The sequence below is a fragment of the Zosterops lateralis genome (assembly GCF_965231275.1).
Source record: "Zosterops lateralis genome assembly, chromosome: 8".
Classification (NCBI taxonomy): domain Eukaryota; kingdom Metazoa; phylum Chordata; class Aves; order Passeriformes; family Zosteropidae; genus Zosterops; species Zosterops lateralis.
This window is the reverse complement of record NC_139768.1, coordinates 18,554,255-18,578,744: the sequence shown is the minus strand read 5'-3', so window position 1 is coordinate 18,578,744 and position 24,490 is coordinate 18,554,255. Positions and strand designations below refer to the sequence as shown.

Below are 24,490 nucleotides of genomic sequence, written 5' to 3'. Positions count from 1 at the left end.
GGGCCCGCTCACCCCTCACGCAAACAAAATGGCGGCGGACCCTCCCCGTTTCGTCCCGGCGCGAACCATTCAGCGCCACTTGGAGGGAGAACTGCGGAGCGGAGAACACGCTCCTGTACCGCCGAAGAAGCGACACCGCGTGGAACAGCGGGAATTTCCTTTTTCCGATCTTCTCAAGTGCATCAGTAGTCTTTTGGAGGGCGCTGCCTGGCGGGGAAGGCAGGCCACTGTGCCTGCCGGGCGCGGGGATCCCCCCGGGGCGGCGGGAGAAGTGGTTTCTCCGCCGAGGGGCGGGTTGGGCGCCAAAGGCAAGTTGAGGCGAGCGGAGCGAGGGGCGGCGCGCGCCGCTAGGGGGCGCTGTCGGGGGCGCCCTGAGGGGCCGTTTGCGCGGGAGGTCAAACACCCGCCCGTCTGAAGTCCCGGCTTCCCTTCCACGATTTAAAAATATTTTTTTTAAAATAAAAACGATAATAAAAAAATAGGCATCAGCAGCGCTAGGGCCTGCCCTGACTCGCCTCTTGCCCCAGCGCACCCGCTCCCTCAGCCACCCTCTCCCAGCTGCGCAGGGCCGCGGCCGAGCTCCGTATCCACAGGGAACAGTCCGGGCAGAGCCAAATCCGTGCCCGGGATGGGCTGGGGCCGAGCTCCGTATCCACAGGGAACAGTCCGGGCAGAGCCAAATCCGTGCCCGGGCCGGGCCGGGCCCACAGCGATGGTGCGGAGCGTTCTCAGAAAACAGCTCTGCCGGAGTCCCTGCCCGCCCTTCACCGCGCACAGACACCATCCAGCCCCCCAAGGAGCCGTCAAACACACAAAAACGAGCAAAATGCTGGGAGAGAAATATTAATTTTCACCTAACCTCTTCCACTTAGGGTGATCTCAGGTGGTGCTGTGACAACAGTCGAGGTGCGACATCTCAGAGAAAATGCAATTTTCAGTTTGACAGCGCTCCTTCAAAACTGCTGCAGCTGTAGCACTTCTAGACATGCAATAGAATTCCTCCACTGAGCCTCTTAACACTAATAAAAACTAGATTTAAACAGGAAGATCTAGTTTTTACCTCTCCTAGAATAATAAATGGATGAATTACTTCTTTAATGGGAAAGTCTCCCCAGTCCCAGACATTCTTATGTGCCATGTAATTAAATGGTTTTACTACAGCCCTTCAAGAGGTTATTGTAACAGACTTTACCAGCACCTAGAAAGAAATGGTCCATTGTTTCTTCAGAAAACATAGGGCTTAAAAAACTAAAGCATTTAATGGTTGCTCCACAAATTCAAAATGAAAATTTCCAGCTGGTCTTATTTGGCTTTTAAATAGCTTAGTTCAATGGGACTGAGGGAAAAAAATATATTCTGTATTTGCATTTTCAAAATCCCTTTCATCTTAAGATTTCAGGGAATTTAAAATCCTCAAATAAGTCTCACAGCATCTTTCTGGGATTAGTTTGTGACACTAAATTTACTCTTCTTCGCTTTTTTCTGGGGTAAAGTGAGTTAGAGATGCTGGTAGTTCAAGTGCCAGATGTTCAAGTCCCAAGGCCCATCCAAGAAAACTCCTTGCAGGGGGCAGAAGAGAGTTTAAAAGAAGAGTCAGATTCCTCACTTTACCTTACAACACAATTGAACAATCTTGTACCTGGTTAAAAGAATTATTTACATCCTTTTTTGTGTTGACATTATCATGTAAATAAATTGCTTCCATTTGCACAACGTAGATTACACAGATTTACGCGTTCTAAATAAACTCAGAATTTTCAAAACCACCTGAAAGCACTCAGATGGGAGAACACAGAAATACGTTTTGCATTTGCATTTGAGGCTCCGTGGGCACTCCACAGGAGGCAGTGCAGTCCAGCCTCTGCTGACACACGGCAGCAGGTGTTTTGTCCCAACAAACAGCCAGGATATCTCCTCACTAACAATCTCCTCCTGCTAAAGACACAGGTGGATGTGGACAGACCACCTCTGTTTCTCAGGACAGTAACTGGCACAGAAATGTTCCTAAATTGGCAGGTTTAAAGTTCATTTATCTTTGTCTTCTGCTTTTAGAGGTACAGGATGCCTTGAGTCACGTTTTAGAGATTTCCTTTGTAGTTCAGAAGCTTATTTTCACTTAATCATAGACTCCCAGAGCAAGGAATTGATCTTCCTGCCCTAAAGAAGGGGTTCAGAGAAACCAGCTGAAGAAATTTTGCCTTTTTTCATGACTGCTGCAATGACATTTTTGTGCCTGAACGCACCAAGTCTTCTTGAAAACCCTGTGTCAAGCCAAACAACCTACATCTGGTGCTCCAGACAGTTTCCTGTTGTTGAGGTGCACCAAGAAGTGCATCACTCTATTATGAACAAGCACAAACAAGGACCTGGGATCTCTTTTATCCCCAGGTGCTCATTCTCTCTTGAGGACTTCGGATATACAGCATGCTCCGGCAGTTTGGAGAGGGCTCGTGTGCATACAAATGTGCACAGACACCACATTATATTTATTCATAGGAATAAAATCACATCCCACTGATATTCCATCATCAAACACTCTCGCCAGCATGACGTGCTCGCAAAAATAGCAACTGTATTCATTAAGGATTAAGTGGCAAATGATTGTCTGGTTCAAAGAGTGTTTCAAATACTCAAATAAGGCCCCTGCACACAGGTTTTGCCACATAGCTTTTAGAGATTGTACTTGAGGGAGTGGAGTGGTGGGGTAGGTATTATATTTTCTGTTATTCTTTTGGATTTGTAGTACTTGCTGAAAATATTCTTCCAACCCAAGTGTGATGCATGTAATTTTTATTCTGTCAAGCTGCTGTGGCTGTAGGAGTGCAGAAAGTTGGCAGCTCGTAAAACAGCACTCTATATTCAGAACCTGCAAACATATTGCTTGCTACGTGAGGAGTCCACCTTGCTTCAGTAGGTGCTGCAGAGATTTTTTTCCATGGCCCTGCTTTATAAGCAGTGTTTTTGTATAAATATGCTGGAATTAGACATTAGCATCAGAAAGGAGGAAGTGGGAACGCTGCTTTAATTCATCTGGGCTTCATCAGCATAAAAATACGTCAAGCATTTCTTTCATGAAACTTAATGGGATCATATAGATGGGATTTCAGTTCTGTAGATTTTTTTTTTCCTGTCTTCTCAAATAGTAGAATTTCTCTCAGAAAAAAAAAAAAGTTAAACCTATTGTGGGGAAGGACAAAGCACTTTAAGTGTTATTAACCTCTTCTATTACCACTTTTAGTTGTGAATCAACACGTGTATAGGCTGCTTTCATTCATGAATGGCTGCAATCACTGAGGTATTTACTGCCTGTTTCAAACGCCAGTAGAAATCAGTAGGTTCACTGCAACATCAATCCCTTGTGCTCCATGGCTTGAAATCATTAGGGGAGGCATAACTTCTGGAGACAGTTCTTCTAAGTGCCGGTGTTGCAGCAGAATCCCAGGAGCAAACCGGGGAACTTGCATTTTGGTTGACACTTTGTTTAGACCCTGCAGGAACCAGTGTTCAGTGGCACTTTGAACTCGCAAACAGATAATCTGATGTTCTGCTTTCCGGGCTGGGAAACAAAGGCAGTGAGAAAGTGTCTTGCCCAAGGCCAAGCAGGGTAACAGTGGGACAGCCAAGAATACCTCTCCTCCTAGACCACCCAAGCCCGAACCCTAAGGCAGCAGGGCCATAATGCATCTTTCTCTCACCTTCGAACTCATTGGAGATTCTAGCAGGCAAAGTGAGAGAAACCAGTGCTTTCTTGACAGACCCTGGCACATGCATCCACCTCAATGCAGACAACCCACCAAACTTTTGAGAGACAAGGAGCACTCATGGTGAAGAAAATGCAAGCAAACCACACATGGGCTTTCTCTCCAACAATTTCTTTTTGTCTTTAACAAATTACTGAGCTTTGTTGCTCTCAAACCCTGTAGTGACCCATACCTTGCAATACAGTCTGAACCTGCAGAAATGTCTGTAATTTTGACAGTGAGTAACTGCCTGCCACAAAACTTAGAAGAGGGAGCCCTAAGCCTGCAAGTGCCTTGAAAGAATCTCAGTTTGATAAGGGGTGGATGTAAATATGGGTTCAGATGCCGGCTGCACAGCATTAGCCAGTGACATCTCTGTTCCATGGTGGGCACCTGAATCCACCATCTACAGACCTTTTTCTTGCTCTTTTTTATCTCCTGCGCCCTCCCCCTACCACAGGGGTTGCCGGGATGGTGCCTGTATGGGGAATTTGCCTGGAAGGCATATACATGAAAAATATGCATGAAAAGCACCAGAGGGGTTTTCTTTGCTTCTCCTTTTCTGACTCAGTTTCTAGTCACTTTAAACAACTCAAAACAGCCAGACAGCCTCTTTTTAAAAGTTAAAAAAAAAAAAAAAAAAAAATGTTGCTCTTGATCACTACGATCCTTTGAATGTGTAAAGTTAAATAATTTTTGTTGACTGTTAAGTATTCATCAATAAAACCTTTAATCCAACAACATCTTAAGAAAGCTAACATGTTTGTCAAGAAGAGTGGTGGAATAAGACAAACAACAGAGAAAGGCTCCTTTTTGAAAAGAGCCTAGGTTATTATGAATGAATCTGCCGCAGGTTTACTAAGGAAAACAGTTGTTTTGCTCATCATCGTTCAGACGAGCCTCTCTGTGAATAAAATGTGGTTGTGGCTGAATGAATTTCCCTGGCTTCACCCATTCCATAAATGAAGGCATTGTGCACAGGCGGGGCGAGCGCCGGCAGGTGGCGTGGGCAGAGCCGGCTCCGGTCCCGGCTGACCTGGTCACATCCTGGCCGAGGGGGGAAACCAGAGCCTTTCCTTTGCTGCCATGCAACTAAAGGCTTTGTTGCGTTTGGAAATTTTGTGAAAGAAAGCATTGCTCTCTGTTTTTTCTATTTTAAACTCTGGAAAAGAGGAGGGGCTTGCATTGAGCTGTTTACGGGGTCAGATGTGCTGGAGGGCACCCATAGATGCAGCTCCAGACCTGGTTTTGGATGGATCAAACATGAAGGAGAAGCAAATCAGGGACCCTGGATCCCACAGATCTGTTGCACCCAGTAGCTGCCCTAGCAGGGAGGGTAGGGGCCCACAGCATCCCTTGGCTTCAGTAGGGCCTGCCCTGAAGAGAGCTTGGGTCAGCACCATCTCACAGGCACCAGGGCGAGGGGGTGGCTTCTTTCAGGGGGCTGTATGACATTCCTGAGGCCAGCATCTGCCCATCCATCAATAGGGCTCAGGAACAGCCCACAGAGGTCAGGATCAACTGGTTCTCATCAAAATAAATCATAAACAAAGGTAGAATTCTGAAGACCTATTTAAACCCAAGCTCCAGGTGAAAGATCACCAGCTCAGACAACAGTGCAAGACTAGGAAATCGGGAGGTGAATTAAAGCAGTTAATTTTACTTCCAAAAAGATCTCCTAGTGTTCAAGCGAGCAGTAAATGCAATCCTGTCAGCAGGAGAGCCACACTGACATAAATACACATCCCCCATCTGCAGGACTGGCTGCTTGCTCTGAAGGCGTGTCTGCAGGAAGACTGATTCTTGCTCTTACACAAGGGGGAGTCAGGAACCAAGGGTAAGCAGCAGTGCCTCTTGTCCCTGGGGGTGTTGATGGTTTGATGACATAATTGACCAAAGGGATATGTTGCAACCTGTTCCCAGCAGTGGCAGGACACAGACTGATTGAGAGCCTTGGAGACTCCTTGGAGCAACTGGGGGATGGGTGCAGAGAAATCTCTGACTGTCTGAACTCAGCACATGTGATGAGCCAGACAGTGGGCAGAGCAGAGGCAGAAAGAGCCTGTGTAGGTCTGTGACCCAGACTGCTTCATTTTGGGGCAGCTTTTTCAGTCTTTGTGGCCAGTACAAACAAAATAACATTTGAGAGAGATGCCAGACTGGATATCTGACTTCCACAGAGCATCCTGAAATTCTGAACAAAACCCTTTCCCCTTGCCTCTGTTCCTAATTAGCACCCTGGAAGGAGGTGGCTGCAGTAAATGTTTAATTAGATTAGAACAAAAATAGTTATTTAGGCTGACCACATCCATTCAACAAAGCAATACATATCTAAATTGATCAGAATCACACTGCCTGGGCTTTGCTCCCTCTTTAAGCCATCCATCTACAGACTCGAGACCCACAAACAAATGTGATTTTTTTAACCAGAGAATTAAAACGAGCCCCACGACAAGGCAGCCTCCTTTCTGTGAGGCATTTTCACACTAAGGCAGGTGAGTTGCTGACCTTACGGCATCTGACTGGCTTTAACGAGCTGGAGCAACTTCACCTGACAGCGAGTGGCCTCCCCTAAGTGTGAAATTTCCCCCTGTGCTTTGATGATCAAAGGAAAGCAAAGATAACTTCCAGTTCTGTCATGGAAACTAAAACCACTGCCCCAGGGACAGTCTTGGGCCTCACTCCCCATTGGCGCTTAGCATTTCTCAGGCTCTTACCAGGCTGAGCCCAGGGACAGCAGGACGTTGTCCTATCACACCCAAGCTGGCAGGTTTCACCGGCGCAATTTTCACTGTTCTCTCCAGATAACAGGCATCTTTATTATCTTTTCCAGCCCTCCAAGGAAGTGTTTTACTGTTTATTCTACACGATCTCTCCTAGCCCTGGCCTGCTGTGCCGGCTGCCTCTTCTTGTACCCCCAGCTCCCTCACAGAGGGAGGATGGAGAAGGAAATGAGAAGAGAAACCAAGATGGGAACACTGTCTGAAGCTTCTCGGCAGTCTCCCCTGCTGTCTGCAGGCATTTCCCGTGTGTCCCGACAACCTTTCCCCAGGATCCCACAAACCACAGGGCTGAGAATGGCAGTAGCTGTCCCTGCAGAAGTCTTCTGCTTCCCACTTCTTCATGGCTGAAGCATATCCCCATCAGATCTCACAGACAAGTCCAGAAAAGCTCCCCTCAGCTGGGTTTAGTAATCAGAACTGCCAGGATCCACTTTAACACTTAATAGCACAGGGAACAACTTACCCTCCCCTTCTCTCCACTGGTGGTCCCTGATCAATTCTCTCGAGCATATCCGCCTGTGTCTCTCATGCTGACTGCCAGAAAACCAGCTGCTCTTCACAGCTGGATTTAGTAAACTGAACCATGTCAATGCTTTAGCACTCAGTAGCACACAGATTTCCTGCCACCCACCCAGGGCTCCTGTCGCCTGGCAGAGTGGCTGTGGTGGTTGTCTGAAAGTGCTCCACAATTGGTTTTGTTTTTTAACTAAAAGTAATACATTATATCCTGGGGGAAAAGAGAAAAAAAAAAAAAAAAAAAAAAAAACACAAAAAACTCCAAAGCAAAACTCCACAACAAATTCTCTTCTAATAAGGAACATATGGACTCATGAGCACAGTACAATAAATACATCGTGGTAACAAGATTTTGTGCTTAGGATCATCTTTGTCATGGGCCTAATGAGCGTTGCAAACATGAAAAAAGCTTTATGCCTTTCTCAGAATGAGATTGATATTATTATCCCTGATGCAACACAGGATGCAGAGACACACCAAAAAGCCTGTGAGAAACATTTAGAGAGAAATTCAGGTTTGCTTTAGCACCAAAATGTTTCTCGCATGAGCAACACCACATCAGCAAAGCTCTGTTTTACCAACAGAACTGAAATATCCTCTGCAGAAGTGAGCTGTCCTGTGGAAAACACAGTTTTGCTGCTATAGTCCTTTTCTATATACTCAAGGGACCCATCTGGTCAGCTTGGTCAGTCCAGGTCTCACTCACTTCCTTTATGCTTTTGACAAAAGTGGCTGTGCCAGCAGGAGCAGCTGCATCACTTGCCCTGGAAATCCACAGGCAGAGCCCACAATTGATCCCAGGCTGCCTGACCCCCAGGCTCTCTGTTAGCCGCAGTAATTGCTCAGGGCAGTGTGGGCATTGCTGGGGAGACCTCAGGCTGAAAGTACGTCTAGGAGATGAGCACAGTTCTGCTCCATCCCTGCTAGGAATCTGCTTCCCCCTGGCCAGCCACTCACTCGGGGCCATCCAGATGGAAGTTAATGGTTGTGCTGGAATTCGTGTCAATTGATTTTCCAGTTAACTTGACTTTACGTGATTGGAGGCATTAGAGCAGAGAGGATATACCCACTGTTCCAGTTGAGTCCTGTACATCTCAAATGCCATTTCAATGCAAAAGCAAGTCTTAGCTCCAATTAGAACAAATGGTTCCTTAAAATAAAGATTTAATGGAAAGATTCATCCAGGGCCTGATCTGAATCCCATTGTGTTTGGGGGCCCTTCTCCCCATAAAGGCAATAGGCTTTGATTCAGGGCCTGGAGGCAGCTCACAATATATGGGCAATTTAATAACGAGAGATGACTCACACCCTGTCTGCTTTACAAAGGAATCTCAGAAATGGAGTACCACTGTGACAGAAATAAACCACTATTCACATACAGACAACAACCCCCCCCCCAAAAAAAAAAAAAAAAAAAAAGAGAGAGTCCATAAAAACTACACTGTCATTTCACTTGGGAGGCATAAACCTGGTCCAATTAACACTTATTCAAATGTTTACTAATATGATTAGCTCAGAAAACCAAATCTGGAAAAATTCTCATTCCAAGAGGGTTTGAAGTTTAAATTGAGGCCTTTATCAGTTTGTCTCTCATTTCCGAGCCTCTAACAGCCCCAGAAGATCAGAAGCCTTTACGTGGTGCCTGCTCTGAAGCCCGAGTCGTGACTGCAGTGAGCATGGGCTGAGGCTGGGGCAGGATTTATATTGAAGGTCTTTCCCATTTCTCCCCATGCATAGCGTGTCTTATGGGTCCCATGCAAGCTTGTGTCCTAGAGATGCTTTCCACTCATGATCTCCCCAGCACAGGGCATATTTTGGGATATGAGAACAATCCCTGACAGAAACATGGTAGTCCTCAGGCAATGCTGTCCCTGAGGCCCTTTAAGGTTCTTTCCCCCTTTCTATCTACCGTGGTTCACTCCTGATCTTGAGTTATTGCCTTTATGGGTTTGTTTGGTGTCCTGCTAGGATTCCCAGAAGATACAAATCACAGCCAGTGACTTCCATGGGATAGGCTAGTACATGAAAGGGATATCTAGGGGCCATACTCTTCAATAGCTAGACAAGGCTGGAAGAAGTGCTGAACATTTCAGCTCTTACTGCAGAAGCCGTTTGTCTTGGTAACCTTTACCTTGCCTGCAAGTGTGCATAAGCAGGACACATAGGGATGTATCACCACTGCTGATGGATATGATAAGCTTTACTTAGATGTCAGAGTACCTTGAATTTTGAAGCTGAAATAAAAAGATTGAAATGACCCCAAAATTTTTAATGCAATGGTAAAATAAAGTAGGGCTTTACAACCAAGGTCCTGGTGTCAGAACTCCATTTGATTTTCTTTGATGACTCAACCTATTTCACAAGCTATTTTCATATTCCTTATTTAGCAAACTTACTCATGTCTCAGGAAAAGCCTACGATGTGATAAAGCCAAGAAACCGTAATGTGTGGTACTGGTAACACCTCCCACGTAAAAAAAAAAAATCCTACTTCCATATTTATGTGGCTCTGCAAATTGGTTCCTGCTTTTTCTCCCCAGAGAATGAGCTGGCAGTGTGTCTACTCTCCAATTAACATGAAGCTGTGAAAAGTGGAGATGGAGGGTCAAATTCACCATACCTGGGACCTCACACTTTTTTTTTTTTTTTTATTCCGAGTTACAGGCACATTTGGACCTTTGACTTCCCTGCAAGGCGAGTGTTGTTTTTAGCATACAAATGACAATGCCTGCAGAATATCTTCTTCATTCATGCTTTGTCTCCTAAAAAAGAAGCTCCCACCAGAAGGCAAGAAGCTAAGAAGAGCTGCCTACCTTGTGGTGCTCAGGGACTGGGGATGGGCACCTCAGGACCAACTCCCCACGGAGCAGGTCAGTTTTACCTGGGTTTTACTGGTAAGGATGTAATTTCTACCTATTGGAAAGCTTTTTAGGCAGGAAGGAGAAGAAGCTGGAGAAAGCCTGTGCTTGGTAACCAGAATAGACTGCAAATCACACCAGCAAATCCATGGACTAAAAAGACACTTAGGGACACTTAAGGACAACACCCACTCACCCGACTCCACCCTAGATTTCCTCACGATCTGATTTGCAATGATGTAAAGATATATATTTTTTGTGGCAGTTTCTTGAATGCTTGTTTCTCTTGGAGACAGAAAGGCAGCATGTGCAGAGCCAGAGGCTGAGCAACTGCTCTCATGCTTGCAACCTAACTGCTCCTTGCAAGCCTGAAAGCAAGGGACTAAAAGCTACATGGCACAAGCCCTGTTCAGTCCCCCAGGATCTGAAACAGGTCTCGGAGGCACCCAGCTGTCCAGGACACAAGGGTGCACCATCAGGAGTGTGAATGAGAGATATCACACCCCAGCACAGCTCTGAACTAGCACTTCCAGAGGCAACAGAAATTGCAAAATCCCCTTTTCTCTGACATTTCCTCTCATCTTCTGTGGATTCTGATATCACAAGGAGTAAGCTCTAATTAAAGCTTTGTCTCAGAGTATACCAGTCCTGCCATCTTTCCCTCATTTGCCTCTTCTGAAGTCTGAAAGCATCCTGATAACAGCTTCCTCCTGCTGTTATAGCTACAAGGGTCTCTACTTTCCATCAGAATCTTGTTTTTGAGGCCCCGATTCCTCTGTCAAACTTGGCTGGCACATGGACACAGGCACATTGAACCAGCTAGTTCAGCCTTCCACTCTTCAGCTTTGACATTCCTCACACACCTGCCTGATGTAAACTTCCATCCTTAGCTGTGGTGGCTAACAGCTGGCCTGAAGACCTCACAATTATAAATAATCTCGATCTTATAACTGAAAATACAACTAATTATGTCAGTACTTTGATGATGTGACTTGACCAGTGTGGACTATTGGAGAGCAGGCCTTGCCTGCTGGGGACACGAACAGATCTGTGTAAGGACCCTGAGGACCCTCAGATCTATGTAAGGAAAAGAGCACTCAATAAAAGCTGGCTGTTGTGCATGAACCTTGGTGTGTTTTGTTGCATTCCTGTCTCCAACACCAGCAACACTTAGCAATGAGCCACTCTAACCTAAGCTCATTTGGGCTGTAAAAGCCTCCTAAATCTTCCATCCTACCAAATCTGGTGAATCTCCTCAGTGCACAAACCACAAAACACAGGTGGACCACCCTTTGCCTAAGGATGATGGTTCCTATTGAGTGCTGCTGTCTGGAAGCAGAGAACCAGGGCCCTGCCCTGCATATGTGAGTTCAAACACATTGCCTTTTCCCAGGTAGGTGCTATACCAATTTGACACACTCACCTTCATGTGTTAGTGCTCAAATCCTCAGCTCCTTCTTTCCCTTGGGAGCAGCATGGCCAGGAAGGGAGGAGGGCACATGCTCTCAGCCCAGTCAGACAGCTGTGATGTCCCCTCAGAGAGGTGGGGTCTGCCAAATTGGCCAAGGGAAAGAGCACATAGCACTGAAGTAGCAAAGCAGGCACCAGCATGAGCATGGGAACACAGCCCTCTGGGAGGCAGCATTTGCATCCCACTCTGACTTGGATGTTGGGACCTCCTTTTGCCAGAAGCAGAGATGGATTGAGACCAGCCAAAAGAGGTGACCCCTACCTTGAGCAGGAGCATAAACGTCAGTCTCCTGTGTCCAGGCATGACAACAACTCCTCTTCAGGCTCCCACAGGCCTGTGGCCTTCTATCCTTGCTAAATCCCAGCCCAGCATCACCCCCTGCTAACACTATACACCACACAGCGTGCTTAAAGCACAAGACAAGAGCTCCCTTCCCTCTCTGCCAAACACCTGGTTCCTCCACCTGGCCTGTGATCTTTCCCAGCTGCCTTGGTCGAGGTCAGCAGTCCCTCTGTTAACCTCTTCAGCCCACTGCCTTCTGCCCTGCAAACATTCCATCACTGACTCTGCAGAGGGTTTCAGCTTTCCCATCCTTAAGAAACAAAGGTGGTTGTCCACCCAGAAGGGTTTAGTGCAGTTTTGATGAGAACTGTTGGCTGCTCTGTTTCTGTCCAGGTTGTAGGTCTCAGTATTCTGGACATGGCCACCCTCACTAAGCTCCACAGCCTTTCTGCTCGGGTGCTTGTGTGGGCTGAGAGGCAGAAAGCCCTTTCCAGAGTTCCCCAAGGGGACCAATCAGCTCTTTCAGAAAATTAATTGATCTGCTCTTACCAGATGATCTGCCTTCCTCCCTCACTCCTGGTTCCCAAGTTCAGGTTTCCCAGAGCCCGGGCAGGGCTGCTGACACATCCCTCTGACACTGGGGAAGAAATCCAAGGCACATCTCCAGTAAGAGCTTCTCATCTGTCAGATTTGCTCCCCTGGGGGTAAGAAGTTACAAACAGCTGTGTATGTGCACAAATGCTGCGTAACCCAGATATTTGCCATAAATTTTTCAAGTCGATAATTTGGAATTGCAGATCGTAAATGTGTTGCAGTGATGAGCCAGAAAAAAACTAGAAAATTCAAGATGAAAAGGGGTATGAAAATGTAGCAGACATGCTGGTACTTCTATCTTAATTTTTTTTTTTTCATTTAAAAAAGTGAAAATAGGAGTATTACTCACATGCCCTAGTTCCTGGCACCCAGAGGTGCTGTGTGTCACACAGAGGCTTTGCTCTAAGGACCAGGGTTGGTAGCATCATGTAGCATCTCTTGTCATGGGTTGGAAGGAAGTGGGGGCTGTGCCTAGTTCAGATTTTCATCTCCAGCGAGATGGTAAATCTTATATAAAACATGCATGAATCAAAACAGAAGTGCCTGCCGGGCTGCTGGGAAGTGACGCCACTGTGACTCATGTCATTCTGTTTAAAACAATCCTCCCCCTCACCTTCTCACCTCTGTAGTGAGGCACCTTGGTGGCTTTTCAGCACACAGCACAGTGGTACTTTCCCATCTCTGCTACCTTCTTACTTCACTTTTACACCAGGGTGTTTTTCTCAGGTGACCTCTCCTGCCACCAAGCTCTCCCAAAGCACTCTCGCAGATCACTCCAAGTAAAACAAACAGCTTCATTTTCCTGGCATTATTTTCCTTTATTATTTTTTACACACCATAAAAACCATTGCAGGTTTTCTTTCACATTCACGAGATCTCCTGGAAATTATTGCCATTTCCCATACATATTACATATTAAAAAGTATTAAAAAGGTCAACAGACAGAGACACTCATTCTGAACTCCCTGTGGACACAGAAGCCAATGTGAGCAAGACAAATAATTTTTCCTGGACAAAGGCTGACTAGAGGTGACCACACACTCTAAGCAAGTCACATAACACTGAAAAAGACCACTTGATCACGCACGATACACAATGGGAACATTTGGGAAGGGATGGAGAAAAAGTTGTCTTGGAGCTAAAAGCTTGTCAGTTTTTTTTTGGTGTGAAGTCCAGCAGTTACAGTGTTTTACAGTGTTATCTGATGGGAAGTGGATGTGATGAGAATTGTGGAGACATTCAAGTATTCTAGGGCTGTTCTTAAATAACAGATGGGAGGATAATAGCTCAGCAGGGTAGCTGATAGATGTTAAGTCCCTGCTTTACTTAAAAGCACATCCAGTACAAAGGCAAATACAGAAGTACAGGAAATGCCACACCTGAATGGACCCACCAGTCGGGGTTGGTATCCAGTTACACTGTGGACAATACCTGACACTTCAGAGGCCGGAGCACGAGAGGGGATTTTCACCTGGTTGTGCAAGTGTCCTGGGAAAGGCACTCCCTCTCCCCGCTCCAGCCCTTTACTACCTGAAACATGACACAGAAGAAGGGTGGAGGAAAGCCAGAGAAAGATTTGAACAAATATTCACTCCCACCACCTCTGTGGTTGTAAAGGTAGTGCTTTTCACTTTGCTTGCTTCCCTGCTGCTGCTTATTGCTTGAAACTTTAAATAAGGGTCTTTTCAAAAATAAGATTGGAAGGAGATGGGAACTGAGAACATACTAAATGGATTTCTCATTGTTCCCCAGGAATCTGGAAATACAGTAGTGGGTGCACGTTGTATGGTTAAAACCCTGAAAAAGCACTTTGTATTTTTTTAAAAAAAGGACAATAAAAGTTCAGAAAACCTGCCATGCTTAGACCACTTGCATCTTACAGTCACAGCATATGGGAAGTATGACCCATGACAACCACTCCATCTCAGAGTAAGTGGATGAAGTTTCTCTATTGCACATTCATGAAATGTTCGTGTCGGGGATCACAGTTTGGATCAGGACCAGACCAGCTCCGGGCTCCCCACGGTGCTCAGCAGGACGAAGATGCCGTCATGGGGCTGAGCTTCAGCTGGTGGACGGGAGAGTGGATGGGCACAGAGCTCAACACTGAGGTAGGAAAGGCAAAGCACGAGCCCTCAAAGTTTTTGCCTAAAGTCAGTTCCTCCGCAAAGAAAGACGCAGCTTCTCTTTTGCAGGAGGCCACGGGGGGGCTGGGGGTGGAAGACAAGATCTCTGACTCGTACTGCAGCAACTGGCCCATGAAGCCGAAGTTGGGTGAGATGAGGCTCCGGCGCTGCTTGATGTAATCGAAGGCCTCGTCCAGGCGCAGGCGCTTTGTCTTCATGAGATAGGCCATGCAGATGGTGGGGGAGCGCGAGATCCCTGCCTCGCAGTGCACCAGGATCTTCCCGCCGCTCCTCCGGATGTAATCTGGGGGGAAAGCCATCGCAGACATCAGGGGGTGTTGGGCAGGGAGAGGACTCTGTGACACACCCAGGGCTGGGGGGACACAGCCAGCAAGGAGAGGCTTGCTCTTCTCTTGGGTACTAAGAGTGACACGGAGATGAAAAGACAAAATCCAGCTTGTGACAGACCTGAGCTTAGTTTCAGAATCTGTGGGTCCTGATTCGGTTCTTTTTGCATTTCTTAGGAAACTCCATCCCAGTCTCCTTCCGTGTGCCTACTTCTCTTTTGGAACAACTGACACTGAAGAACACTGTGATGCAGGCAATGCTGTACCTGCATTTCTCTGCCTGCAGCTCAAAATGTTGTGTGAAGCTCAGCCTGGCCAGCTCTCCCACTACCTGGTCACTCAAAAATTGCAGGGGCTCTCATCATCTTTGCTAGAAAAACAGGATTTTTCTTCAAAATCCTAACTCTCTGCTTGGCCAGTTGGTAGCAAACAGCAGTACCAGGAGGTACCCTTGGGTGGAGAGGCTGAGCTCAGTCCCTGGGGCCTCACCACAAAGCACACAAGACTGGTAGGCAGTTGCTAATTACAGCCTGGTTAAAGGATGCTTGGACTTAAGTCAGGATATAAAAGGCTTATGCAAAGCACCCATTTTACACAACAGGAGCCACTGTGGTTACTCACACAACATAATGATTGTTATTAGATTAAAGAGAAGGTGCTTAAAATAAGCCCTTTCCACACAAAAACACTGTTCAAAAAATAGAATTTTCTCTGCTCTATTGCCTCGAGCAACATGTTCAAGCTCCAATTTGTGGATAACTGTGAGTGTAGTGCTCAGGGAAACACACAGAGCTGAGGAAATTATCATTTGCTTGCCTTCAATTGTCTGCCAGAGGACTGCCACCACGACCAGTTATATTTAGCTACTGCACAAAATAAGGAAGACATGGATTTGAGTCATCCCCAGCATCTACACCACATACCCAGTTTTAAAAGAAAGTGAAAATTAAAGTCATCCTCAAAATCTGGGAAATTTCCAAGTGACTCGACATCTATCAGAAGGGGTTGAGGATAGGACAGAAAGATGCCATAAATTATAATTTCCCTGAAAGGTGTGAGGTGTCCCTTACCAGGAAGGGGAAGGACTCAGAGAGCACCCTCAGGTCAGGTTTTTGTAATTTTGCTTGCATTGTTGAAGGACTCAAACTCAGCTGAGCAATGAGTCCAGTGAGTCTATAACTGTGTTTTATTCTCTTTCTCTCTTGAATATTCCTGGAGAGCAACAGCACCGATTTCAAACATGATCTCCACCCAGGCTCAGGCTTCTCCACCCCACCAAAACATCTTGTGCTTCTCATGGAGAATCCTCTCTCCTGTGCTCCCTGGCACAGCTGGTGTTCACTCACCCACTCAGCCAAACGCAGGAAGATTTGAAATGGAATAAGCACCAACTTTTCTAACGGCCTCCTCACTATTTTGCATTGGGGTATTTGATTAAAGAGTGAGATACCAGTATGATCAAAAAGAGGAATGGAAAGAACTCTGTGATAAGCGGGCACAGTGGATTTCTAAGACCCCATCTTTGGTATATCTCAGCACAGTAAGGCAATGAGCTGTTTCTGCTTCACCTGGCTGTTACTGAGTCTGGTATGCAAGTCCAAAGAACAGGGGTTTTTTTTCTTCACAAAATTCAGTAGACTTCGATGTATATTTTATTTTTAAATTAATTAAATGAATATTTAATTGAATTTACATTTTAAATGAGTTAAAAATATACAAAGATCTGAAAATTTGTTCATTTGTACCTACCAATGAAGTCTATGGCTTCCTGGAAGTGAGAGCTGATGTCTGCTGTGTGACTGTCCTCCACGGGGATCCACTTGTAGCAGTACTGGTCTTTGAAGGACTCTGAGCTTTTCCTGGAGACATTTAGTAGGGCTGTGATGTGCAGGTTGGCAAGAAATTCACACTTGGAAGCATGATAGGCACTACCAAGGTAGAGAAAAGGCAAGATTTCGACTGGACCACCCTGGAAGAGAAGGAGCAGAAATATGTAATTCTTTTTTCAAAAGTCCTGAGACCCAAGAATGACCAAGAGAGCCCGTGTGGGTGCCTGCTGCCTCCTTCTCTGGCTTTTTTTGGACCCCAGTGCTGCTGGCCAATGAACCAGCCCCTTGACAAAGCCCATGCAGAAGAAATATTTTCATTTTCTTGTCCACATCTGCAAAGTACAAAGTCAGACCCAAGCCTTCGTGTGCAGGATGTTTGTGGCTTTCTCTGAAGTGCTGCCCCTTGCAGTGCACCCCAAGTGCTTTCATACATAGGGCCCATTCCCACTGAGGCTTTACCGAAATAGGGGCAAGGCAGGAGCCACACCCAGGACAGAGGAAGAGGCTGCTTTGGCTCAGCCAGGGCTTAGCCCCTCTGGTCACATCTCCAAAAGTGAAACAAAGCAAAATAATTGGACATAGGCTCCCCACCCATCCTCCTTCACCCCACACCTCTCTGGAGCACAGCCCCTGCTGTGTCACCCACCCTGAGACGTCAACTCAGTTCCTCCCTCCTCAGCACGAGCAAAGGCTGGATGACGAGATGGCGGAAGAAAAGCCACCATCTGACACCACTTTCTGAGCTGGCAGGTAACTTTCCATGATGCACAGGAGCTGCTGCCGCCCCCCAGCTGCAAGAAACTGCCTTTCCACTCCCCCTGAACTGCCCACACGGTGGGTTCCCATGCATCAGGGACAGGTGGCAGGCAGCCAAGGTGGCAGGAGGAGGCCTGGTGTGGGAGGTGCTCCCAGGAGAGCACAGAGGCATCACAAGGGGACTCCCCATAGCAGCAGGAAATGCACGCCCCGGCGGAAGTGTCCTGACCGCAGGGTGACATCTCGGAGCACACAGAACCCCCGGGCTGGGTGGGCACATGATGACTTCCTCTGTGGAAACCCCACTTCCCCAGTCCAGTGGTGGGCCTCTCTTCTCAGAGGTGCTGGCCCCTTGCCAGCCTCAAATCCCTCCTGGGATATCAGAGGAGTCATGGGCAAAATGTGCTCCTTTTTCTGCTGGAGAAGTGACACTCTGGCAGCCTCTTCCCTGCCCATTCTCTGCCTGTGGTGGTGTGAGCTGCTGATGGCTCATGGTGTCTGGGTGTGTGATAAGACAGTTCATAAATACAGTTTTGGGGCTAGATACGGTGTTTTCCCTCCTTCTGTTGCCTAATTTTGAAGCCAGGTGGAGGTGATGCTGATCAGCAGCACACAAGGGCAACTTATTCAGCACACAGGCTGGACTGCAACAACTTATTGACAGCCCACAGCAGCACCAGGGCCACTGACACCCTGCCAGTCTCCAACAGAGCCTGGTGGCAGCAGGGAGAAATCTCAAGGGTGACCCACCACAGCCATAACACACACCTGGTCGTAAGCAGGTTTGTGGTTGGCACTCTGCTTCTCACAGTGGCTGGCAAGGTTTCTCTCTGCCTCCGTCTTCTCTGGGGAAATGAGTTTTCCATTCACGCAGCACTCAGGATATTGAGAGTTAAAGGTTTCATATCCCCCTAGGGAAACAACAAAAAGAAGAAGATGTGAGTATTTGCCCTCTCAAGGACTGGTTTAATTCAAGCAAAGGACAAACGGACCTCCAGTGCTTGCAATGCAGTGCCCAGCAATGAGCTCCAGGGGAGGGTCAATGAAGGATAGTGTTGCTCTGGGAAAATAGGTTTGCTTAAAAGACTTTGGGCAACCCAAGGAAAAATCTCTGATACCACTGACAATTATTAACTTGCCAAAACCCAGGGAATCCAGACTAAAGCTGTTAGCAAATGTAATTCTGTTGACTCTAGCAAACATTAACTCCTGTAGAGAGGGGACTAAACTCCCTCCCCTCAGGTTCTATACATCAGCACTAATTCCAGCATTTGAGGCAGAGATTTCTGTACTCAGGAATCCTCTTTTCTAAACCTGTTATTAATATAGACACTGTAACAACACACAAAATATTGTATTTACATTTTTAAATGGACACAAACACAAGAGGGGGATGCTTGCATCTGTCTCATTAATCACCACAATGCATGAGACAGTGAAGTAATGAAGATGGTCCCACTGAAACCAATCTACTAAATAACAGCTATAAAACTTAATGAAATCCTGTGACAGCATTTGACAACTGAATAGCCCCACATGAGCTATTCTGCACGATTAAGTACTGCGTTCGTTTCATTCAGTGCACTGCTAATGAAAAGGAATTAATCCTATTATTACATTGTTACTCAAAGTTTGTCGTCAGCTAAACTGTTGCCTGTTTCCAGGGTGGGAATATTCTGCATGGAAGCACATCCTCTCCAAAATGAACCTGAATAAGTCAGGTAGCAGAAGCACCTGGAAACGTCAGTGGTGTGCTGCATGTCTGCCACCTGTGCTTTCTCAGGGCAGAAATGAATGGCTCGTGGACAGTTACATTCAATAATCCTTCAGTGTGGTTCTCAAGTAAACAAGGCTTGCAAGGCAAAGCCTCCCGTTGTGATTTATTCACCTGCAACTGTTTCACCCTGATAAGCCCTGTCGGTGTGGGTGCTCGGGTGCAAGGAAGGATTTTGAAAGAAGGGAAGTGCTGAAGATCAGACCAGCTGCAGGATCCCCACCAGCCTCACTGCCCGGGCTGCCTGGGACAGTCCCACAACGCCCGTGTCTCATCTGTTTGCAATGTTTGAGCAGATGTGTGCTCAAATTCATGACGTGCTACTGTCACCTATTCATTCCTGCCGTGGGGTCCTCCTGTTGCAAGTGGCCAGCATGATTCAAAGTCCACTGAATGTGATGGAAGTCTGTTTTCCATGACAGAGAGCAGGAGAGTGACTTAACAGTAAAGGGGCACTCAGCACCTGCACCCTTCCTCCTGCCCCCAGGGCACATTCTGCCAGCTCATCCCAGAGCTCACAGCGTAAGGCAGTGGTCAAAGCAGCCGAGTGACCGTGGTGGTGGTGGGAGGTGTTGGATAAAATGATATCTGCAACAACTGGGTTGAAAAAATGATATCCCTAGCAACTCACTGTGTGAAAAAACAACAAACACAAGAAGCTCTACAGAGTTCCCTGATCTCCAGCTGCTCTTCATGGGGTGAACTTTTAAATCCTCTTGTTTTGCATAGTTGACCTTATCTTCCCTCAACCCTCCAGTCACCGCCATCGCATAGGAAAAATATGTCCAGTTTATATAATGATCCCCATTTATGCCCTATGTTGTTGTTGTTTTTACTCTTGAATGAACACAGATATCTGCTTGAGCCAAACCTGAGTGTGTGTTGGAACAGACATGCATGTCTCATGTCTCTTGGGGCAGCTAACACATGCAGCTGGTGAATAGTTAATTACAAGCCTTGGGGATCAGGATATTTGCAGGCCATTCTTACAGTGAGTCATCTGCTCATCCCATCCTCCAGCAATCTCCTCTCTTCCCCCTCCCCACTCAACCTACCTTCCCTGAGGTCATTTCTGCAAATACTCAGTTGCTCATCATGGAGAGCTGAGCTGCACTTCCGTTTTAATCAATAAGTAATAGAATCGTTATCAGCACCAAGGGAGGAACCGTTATTTTATCTTTCTTTTTCCCTGACACACAACCACTCTCACCGTGCTGGGGCTGAGCTCACCCAGAGTTAAACTGCACCTACACAGATGAAAGATGTGACCCTGCAAGCCAGAAAGCAACGTAGTGAACAGGGTCTGGCATGCAATGACTCGGTCGCAGCTGCTCTCTCTGGGACCAGACCCTCAGATCCTGATGACCTAGTGGTCTTCATGACCTCCTCATATCTTATTGCCAGACCCCCTTAGCACTCAAGTAGCCAACACATCCTCCCAGCTCTCCACGCCCAGGAAGAACAGGAATATAAGGGGAAACCTCAAGGAGGATTTTTCCTGGTGGTTTTACAGCCTATTATTTGCAAAGTTGGTAGCGGAGGCCTCCAAAGGGCCCTTTCTCCTGAGCAGAACCCAGTGTTCCAGAGTGATTTATGTCCCCAGTGTTCCAAGGATCTTCCCCCAGGCCACATCAGCTTCCTGGGGTCTGTGCCCCCAGTGAATCACAAGTGCTGCCCACTGAGTCATGGGCCTGAACCTGCAGCCCCGAGCACTTCCAGCAAAAGGAAACTGCAGCAGGAAAAGCAGGAAATATTCTCATACACTGAGAGGAAATATCCTCAAATCAACAGGCTTTCAAGGTAACACACTTCACAATTCACAAGATGCACAAAGCAGAGCCTACACTAACCCCCAGATAAAATGCCCACAGCCACAGTCACCACTTCTAAGTGTGGGGCTGGTACATGAGGAGGAAAGGATGATCTTGTGGCCAAACAAGCAGTTTGAGAGTCAGCAGAGCTTAATTCACCCTCTAGTTTACCGCAGACTTCCCACCGTGACCCTGAAGATATTTCTTCATCTCTAGTTTAGTTTTAGTCCCTAAGGATTTGAATGACACAGTGCCAGTATCTCTACCCTCCAGCAGCAGAATTTGTGCTTTTGAGGTGTCTGTCAGATCCAGCAAAGGCTGACAGTGGCTGGACAGAACCAGGGTGCTGACAAACACCGGGGACCTCGGTGCCAGGCTGAAGATGCCTCTGTCCCGGCAAAAGGTCATACACAAGGCAAAAAGGGGGTACACCGGGACAAAAACTAGTGATAAAAGGTTTATTACAAGTGAATTAACCCTGGCCCACTAGAACACAGGGGCAGGCTTTATTCAAGAAACATCGCCTGGTTTTCCCCTCCCTTTTATGGCCTCCCGATGTGGCGAGGGGGATTTTGGAATCTCCAGTCTCGGCGTGGGGCCGCCGCGTGTGCGGGGCTGGGGCGGGAGAGCCCCGCCCGGCCACCGGGGGCTGCGCTGAGAGAACAGAGAGGGCAGAAGGACAAAGGACGGGGAAAGGGCGGGCTGCTATGCTCGCTGTGCTATTTATCGTTTTATTAGCCCAGGTTACACGGAAGGAAAACAAAGAACCGCAATCGAAGGGCTGTAATACACGTGAGGGGAGGAGATATTTCTGTCCCCCGACGTGGCCCGGAGTTTCGGCTCCAGGTTTCCCCTGTCAGCGCCAACGTGCCCGACGGAGAGAAACCTCTCCGCCCTCGCTCCCCGAGTTTGGGGTCCCCGTGTCACCGAGCGGGGGGCGAGTAGCGGCGGCCTCGTCTCTCTCGTACCCGCAGGGCTGATTTTGTTCCCCACGCAGCGTCGGTGCCTCCCCCCTTTGATAACCTGCAACTTTTGCTGTTCTTTACTGATATTTCCTGCTTTCCCCTCAGCCTCTTAAACGCGTGGCGGGGGTGAGCGGAAAGGCATTTCGGCTCAGCCCGCAGAGCCCATCCGGGATTTATTTCCAGTAGGTGGAAAAGAAACAAAATCCCGGTGTTACCTCCCCGCCCTCCACCAATAATCAGGTTCACTGCAGGGCGAAGGAGAGGGAGCACCTCGGGGCCGCCGCCAGCCAGGGGAGCTTTGATGGCACCGCTGTCCCCCAGCCAGGGGAGCTTTGATGGCACCGCTGTCCCCCAGCCAGGGGAGCTTTGATGGCACCGCTGTCCCCCCGTCCCCCGAGTCCCCGCGACCCCTCTCACCTTTCAGGAAACAGACCCTGGCGCCGGCCTCGGGCAGGCTGGAGAGCAGGGCGTTGAGGACGATCTGCGCCGTGCTGTCCTTCTTCAGCTTCTGCCAGTGGCCCGTGTCCTGGTCCAGCACCACCACGGCGGCCAGGCGGGCGGGCTCCTCGGCGCGCAGCAGCAGCCGGGCCCGGGCCGCCGCGTCGGGCACCACGAAGTGCAGCGGCACGGCCCCGCCGCGGGCCCGCCGCATCACCACCGAGTTGAGGTTGACGTTGAGCGAGCCGCGGAGGCAGGAGGCCGAGTAGGACAGGTAGGGCCGGCAGTCCAGCACCAGGCAGCGGGAGGGCTCCTTCCGCAGCAGCTTCCGCAGCTGGCGGCAGTCGAGGGACGTGACTTTCATGCCGGCCGAGGGTCGCGCCCGCCGCAGCCGGGGCAGGAGCGCAGAAAGCGGCAGGAGCGTGCCCGGCGCTAGCGCGGGGCCGGGGGCGATGGGACGGGACGGGACGGGACGGGAGGGACGAAGGCAGCGCGGGGCCGCACCGAGCCCGGGCAGGGAATCCCGGCCGGCGCCGCCGGGCATTTATATGAATGGGAGGCCGGGCTGTGACGACACTGCCCATATAAGGGGAGTGACGCGCCCGCCTCCCAAACATGGACATCCCCCGCCCCGCGCGCCGCCCCCTGGCGGGGATCCCCTCCCTCCCTCCCTCCCTCCCTGGCGGCGGTAGGTCAGCATCGGAAACAGAGGAAGCTGAAAAACGCTGCAAAAATTCCCCACTCATCGGCTGAGGCTCATCCCGACATCACCCCCGCCTCCTCCCCAGCGCGTCAGGAGAGTGGAGAAGCGTGCCGGGGGGTGGAGGAGAAGGAGGGAAGGGAGGGAGGAAGGAAGGAAGGGCAGCACTGGGGCAGGCTTCTCGCACGAGGTTGCGAATGGAGTTTCAGTTCCCTTTACTCCCCCCTCACTGTGTAACCTCACCCCCAGAAAAGCCCGAGCCCAGGCAGGTCTGCCTGCAAGAGCTCTGCTGCTCACGGGATGGGAGCTGCCTGCTCCTAGATCCCCCCGGAAAGAGCTGGGTCCCCTGCTTAGGCCATGGTTTGCATTAAGGCAGCTTCAGCAACCAAGTGACCAGCGAGAACTGCCCGGGGAACAGCCCCGAGCAGGCTATCACTTAGCCCAAGGTTTACAGCCTAAGGAACAAACAAAGAGAAATGGACTGGGACAAAGCAAGGATGTGACATTTCTGCAAAATAAGTAAATGCCCTGAAGCAATGGGAACAAGGATGAGAGGGGCACCTGGAACACAAAAACTGGTGGTCTGGCTGTTTGGGGGGAGGGCCCCTTTCCCTGTAGCTGCAAGACTGTGTCTCAAGGGCTTGCAAGACTTACACCACAGACTGCTGACTGTGCCTGTGCCCAGAAGTCATGACACTAAGATGGACAGGAATTGGGAAATTTGGCACTTGCCCTTTCATTGTAGATAATTTTGTAACGAGATTAAACAATGAGTTGAAATTCCTAGAAGAAGTAAAGCAAAAGGATGAACTCTAGTCAAGCTCATTACAACCCGGGCAGATGACAGTGGAGCTATCTAAGAGCAGGGTGTCATTTATTCTGATGGTGCCCTGAAAGAATGCTCACCTCAACAGCAGGCAGGAAGTGCCATCCCTGCCTCAAATTGCCTGCAGCTGAAACAGAGAAGCATGAAAGAGGCTGTGCAAAGAAAACGTTCAAGCTGATTGAAAGAATGGCAACTACTGGTTTTGAAGCAACTCCTCCTCCTCTTCCTCTTTCAATGGCCCTACAGACCTCCCATCTGGCTCCTTCTAACCTGACCCCCCCCCCCCCCTCCGCTCCTCTCCTCTGAGTCAGCCAGGGTATGAGATGGAACAAAAATAGAAGTACTTGTGGGTAGGGGCAGATGTTCACAGCACATCTCAGCGTGGGTGTTGTCTTCACCTGGCCACTGCCATCAGGCAGCCTGGCTCCTTCCCCTTCCCTGCAGCCACCCTGGGAGGCAGCTGGGCATGGTGACCCACATGGCTGGGTGAGACCCACGTGCCAGCACGGTTCCTGTCACAACTGGATCACCACAACTGTGCCAAAAACTTTCACATGGACTAGATGGGAAACCTGGCATAGCCAGGGGTGCTGTGACCTAGTCCTGCTCAGACAGGAAACCTCCACATCACCTGAACACAACCTGCCTTTCCTGCCTCCCAGTGCCCAGCTTCAG

The 24,490-nt window shown here is 48.6% G+C and overlaps 1 protein-coding gene across 1 annotated transcript; it reads right to left on the bottom strand.

The window, feature by feature from the left end:
- Nucleotides 1-13,065: 13,065 nt before the first annotated feature.
- Nucleotides 13,066-22,659, bottom strand: DUSP5 (dual specificity phosphatase 5). The gene is made up of 4 exons (XM_083867033.1): nucleotides 22,269-22,659; nucleotides 18,070-18,212; nucleotides 16,466-16,685; nucleotides 13,066-14,673 (listed from the first exon to the last, which is right to left on the bottom strand). The coding sequence occupies exons 1-4, from the start codon at nucleotides 22,651-22,653 to the stop codon at nucleotides 14,273-14,275; spliced, it is 1,149 nt and encodes a 382-aa protein (XP_083723159.1). The 5' UTR covers nucleotides 22,654-22,659; the 3' UTR covers nucleotides 13,066-14,272.
- Nucleotides 22,660-24,490: the final 1,831 nt, after the last annotated feature.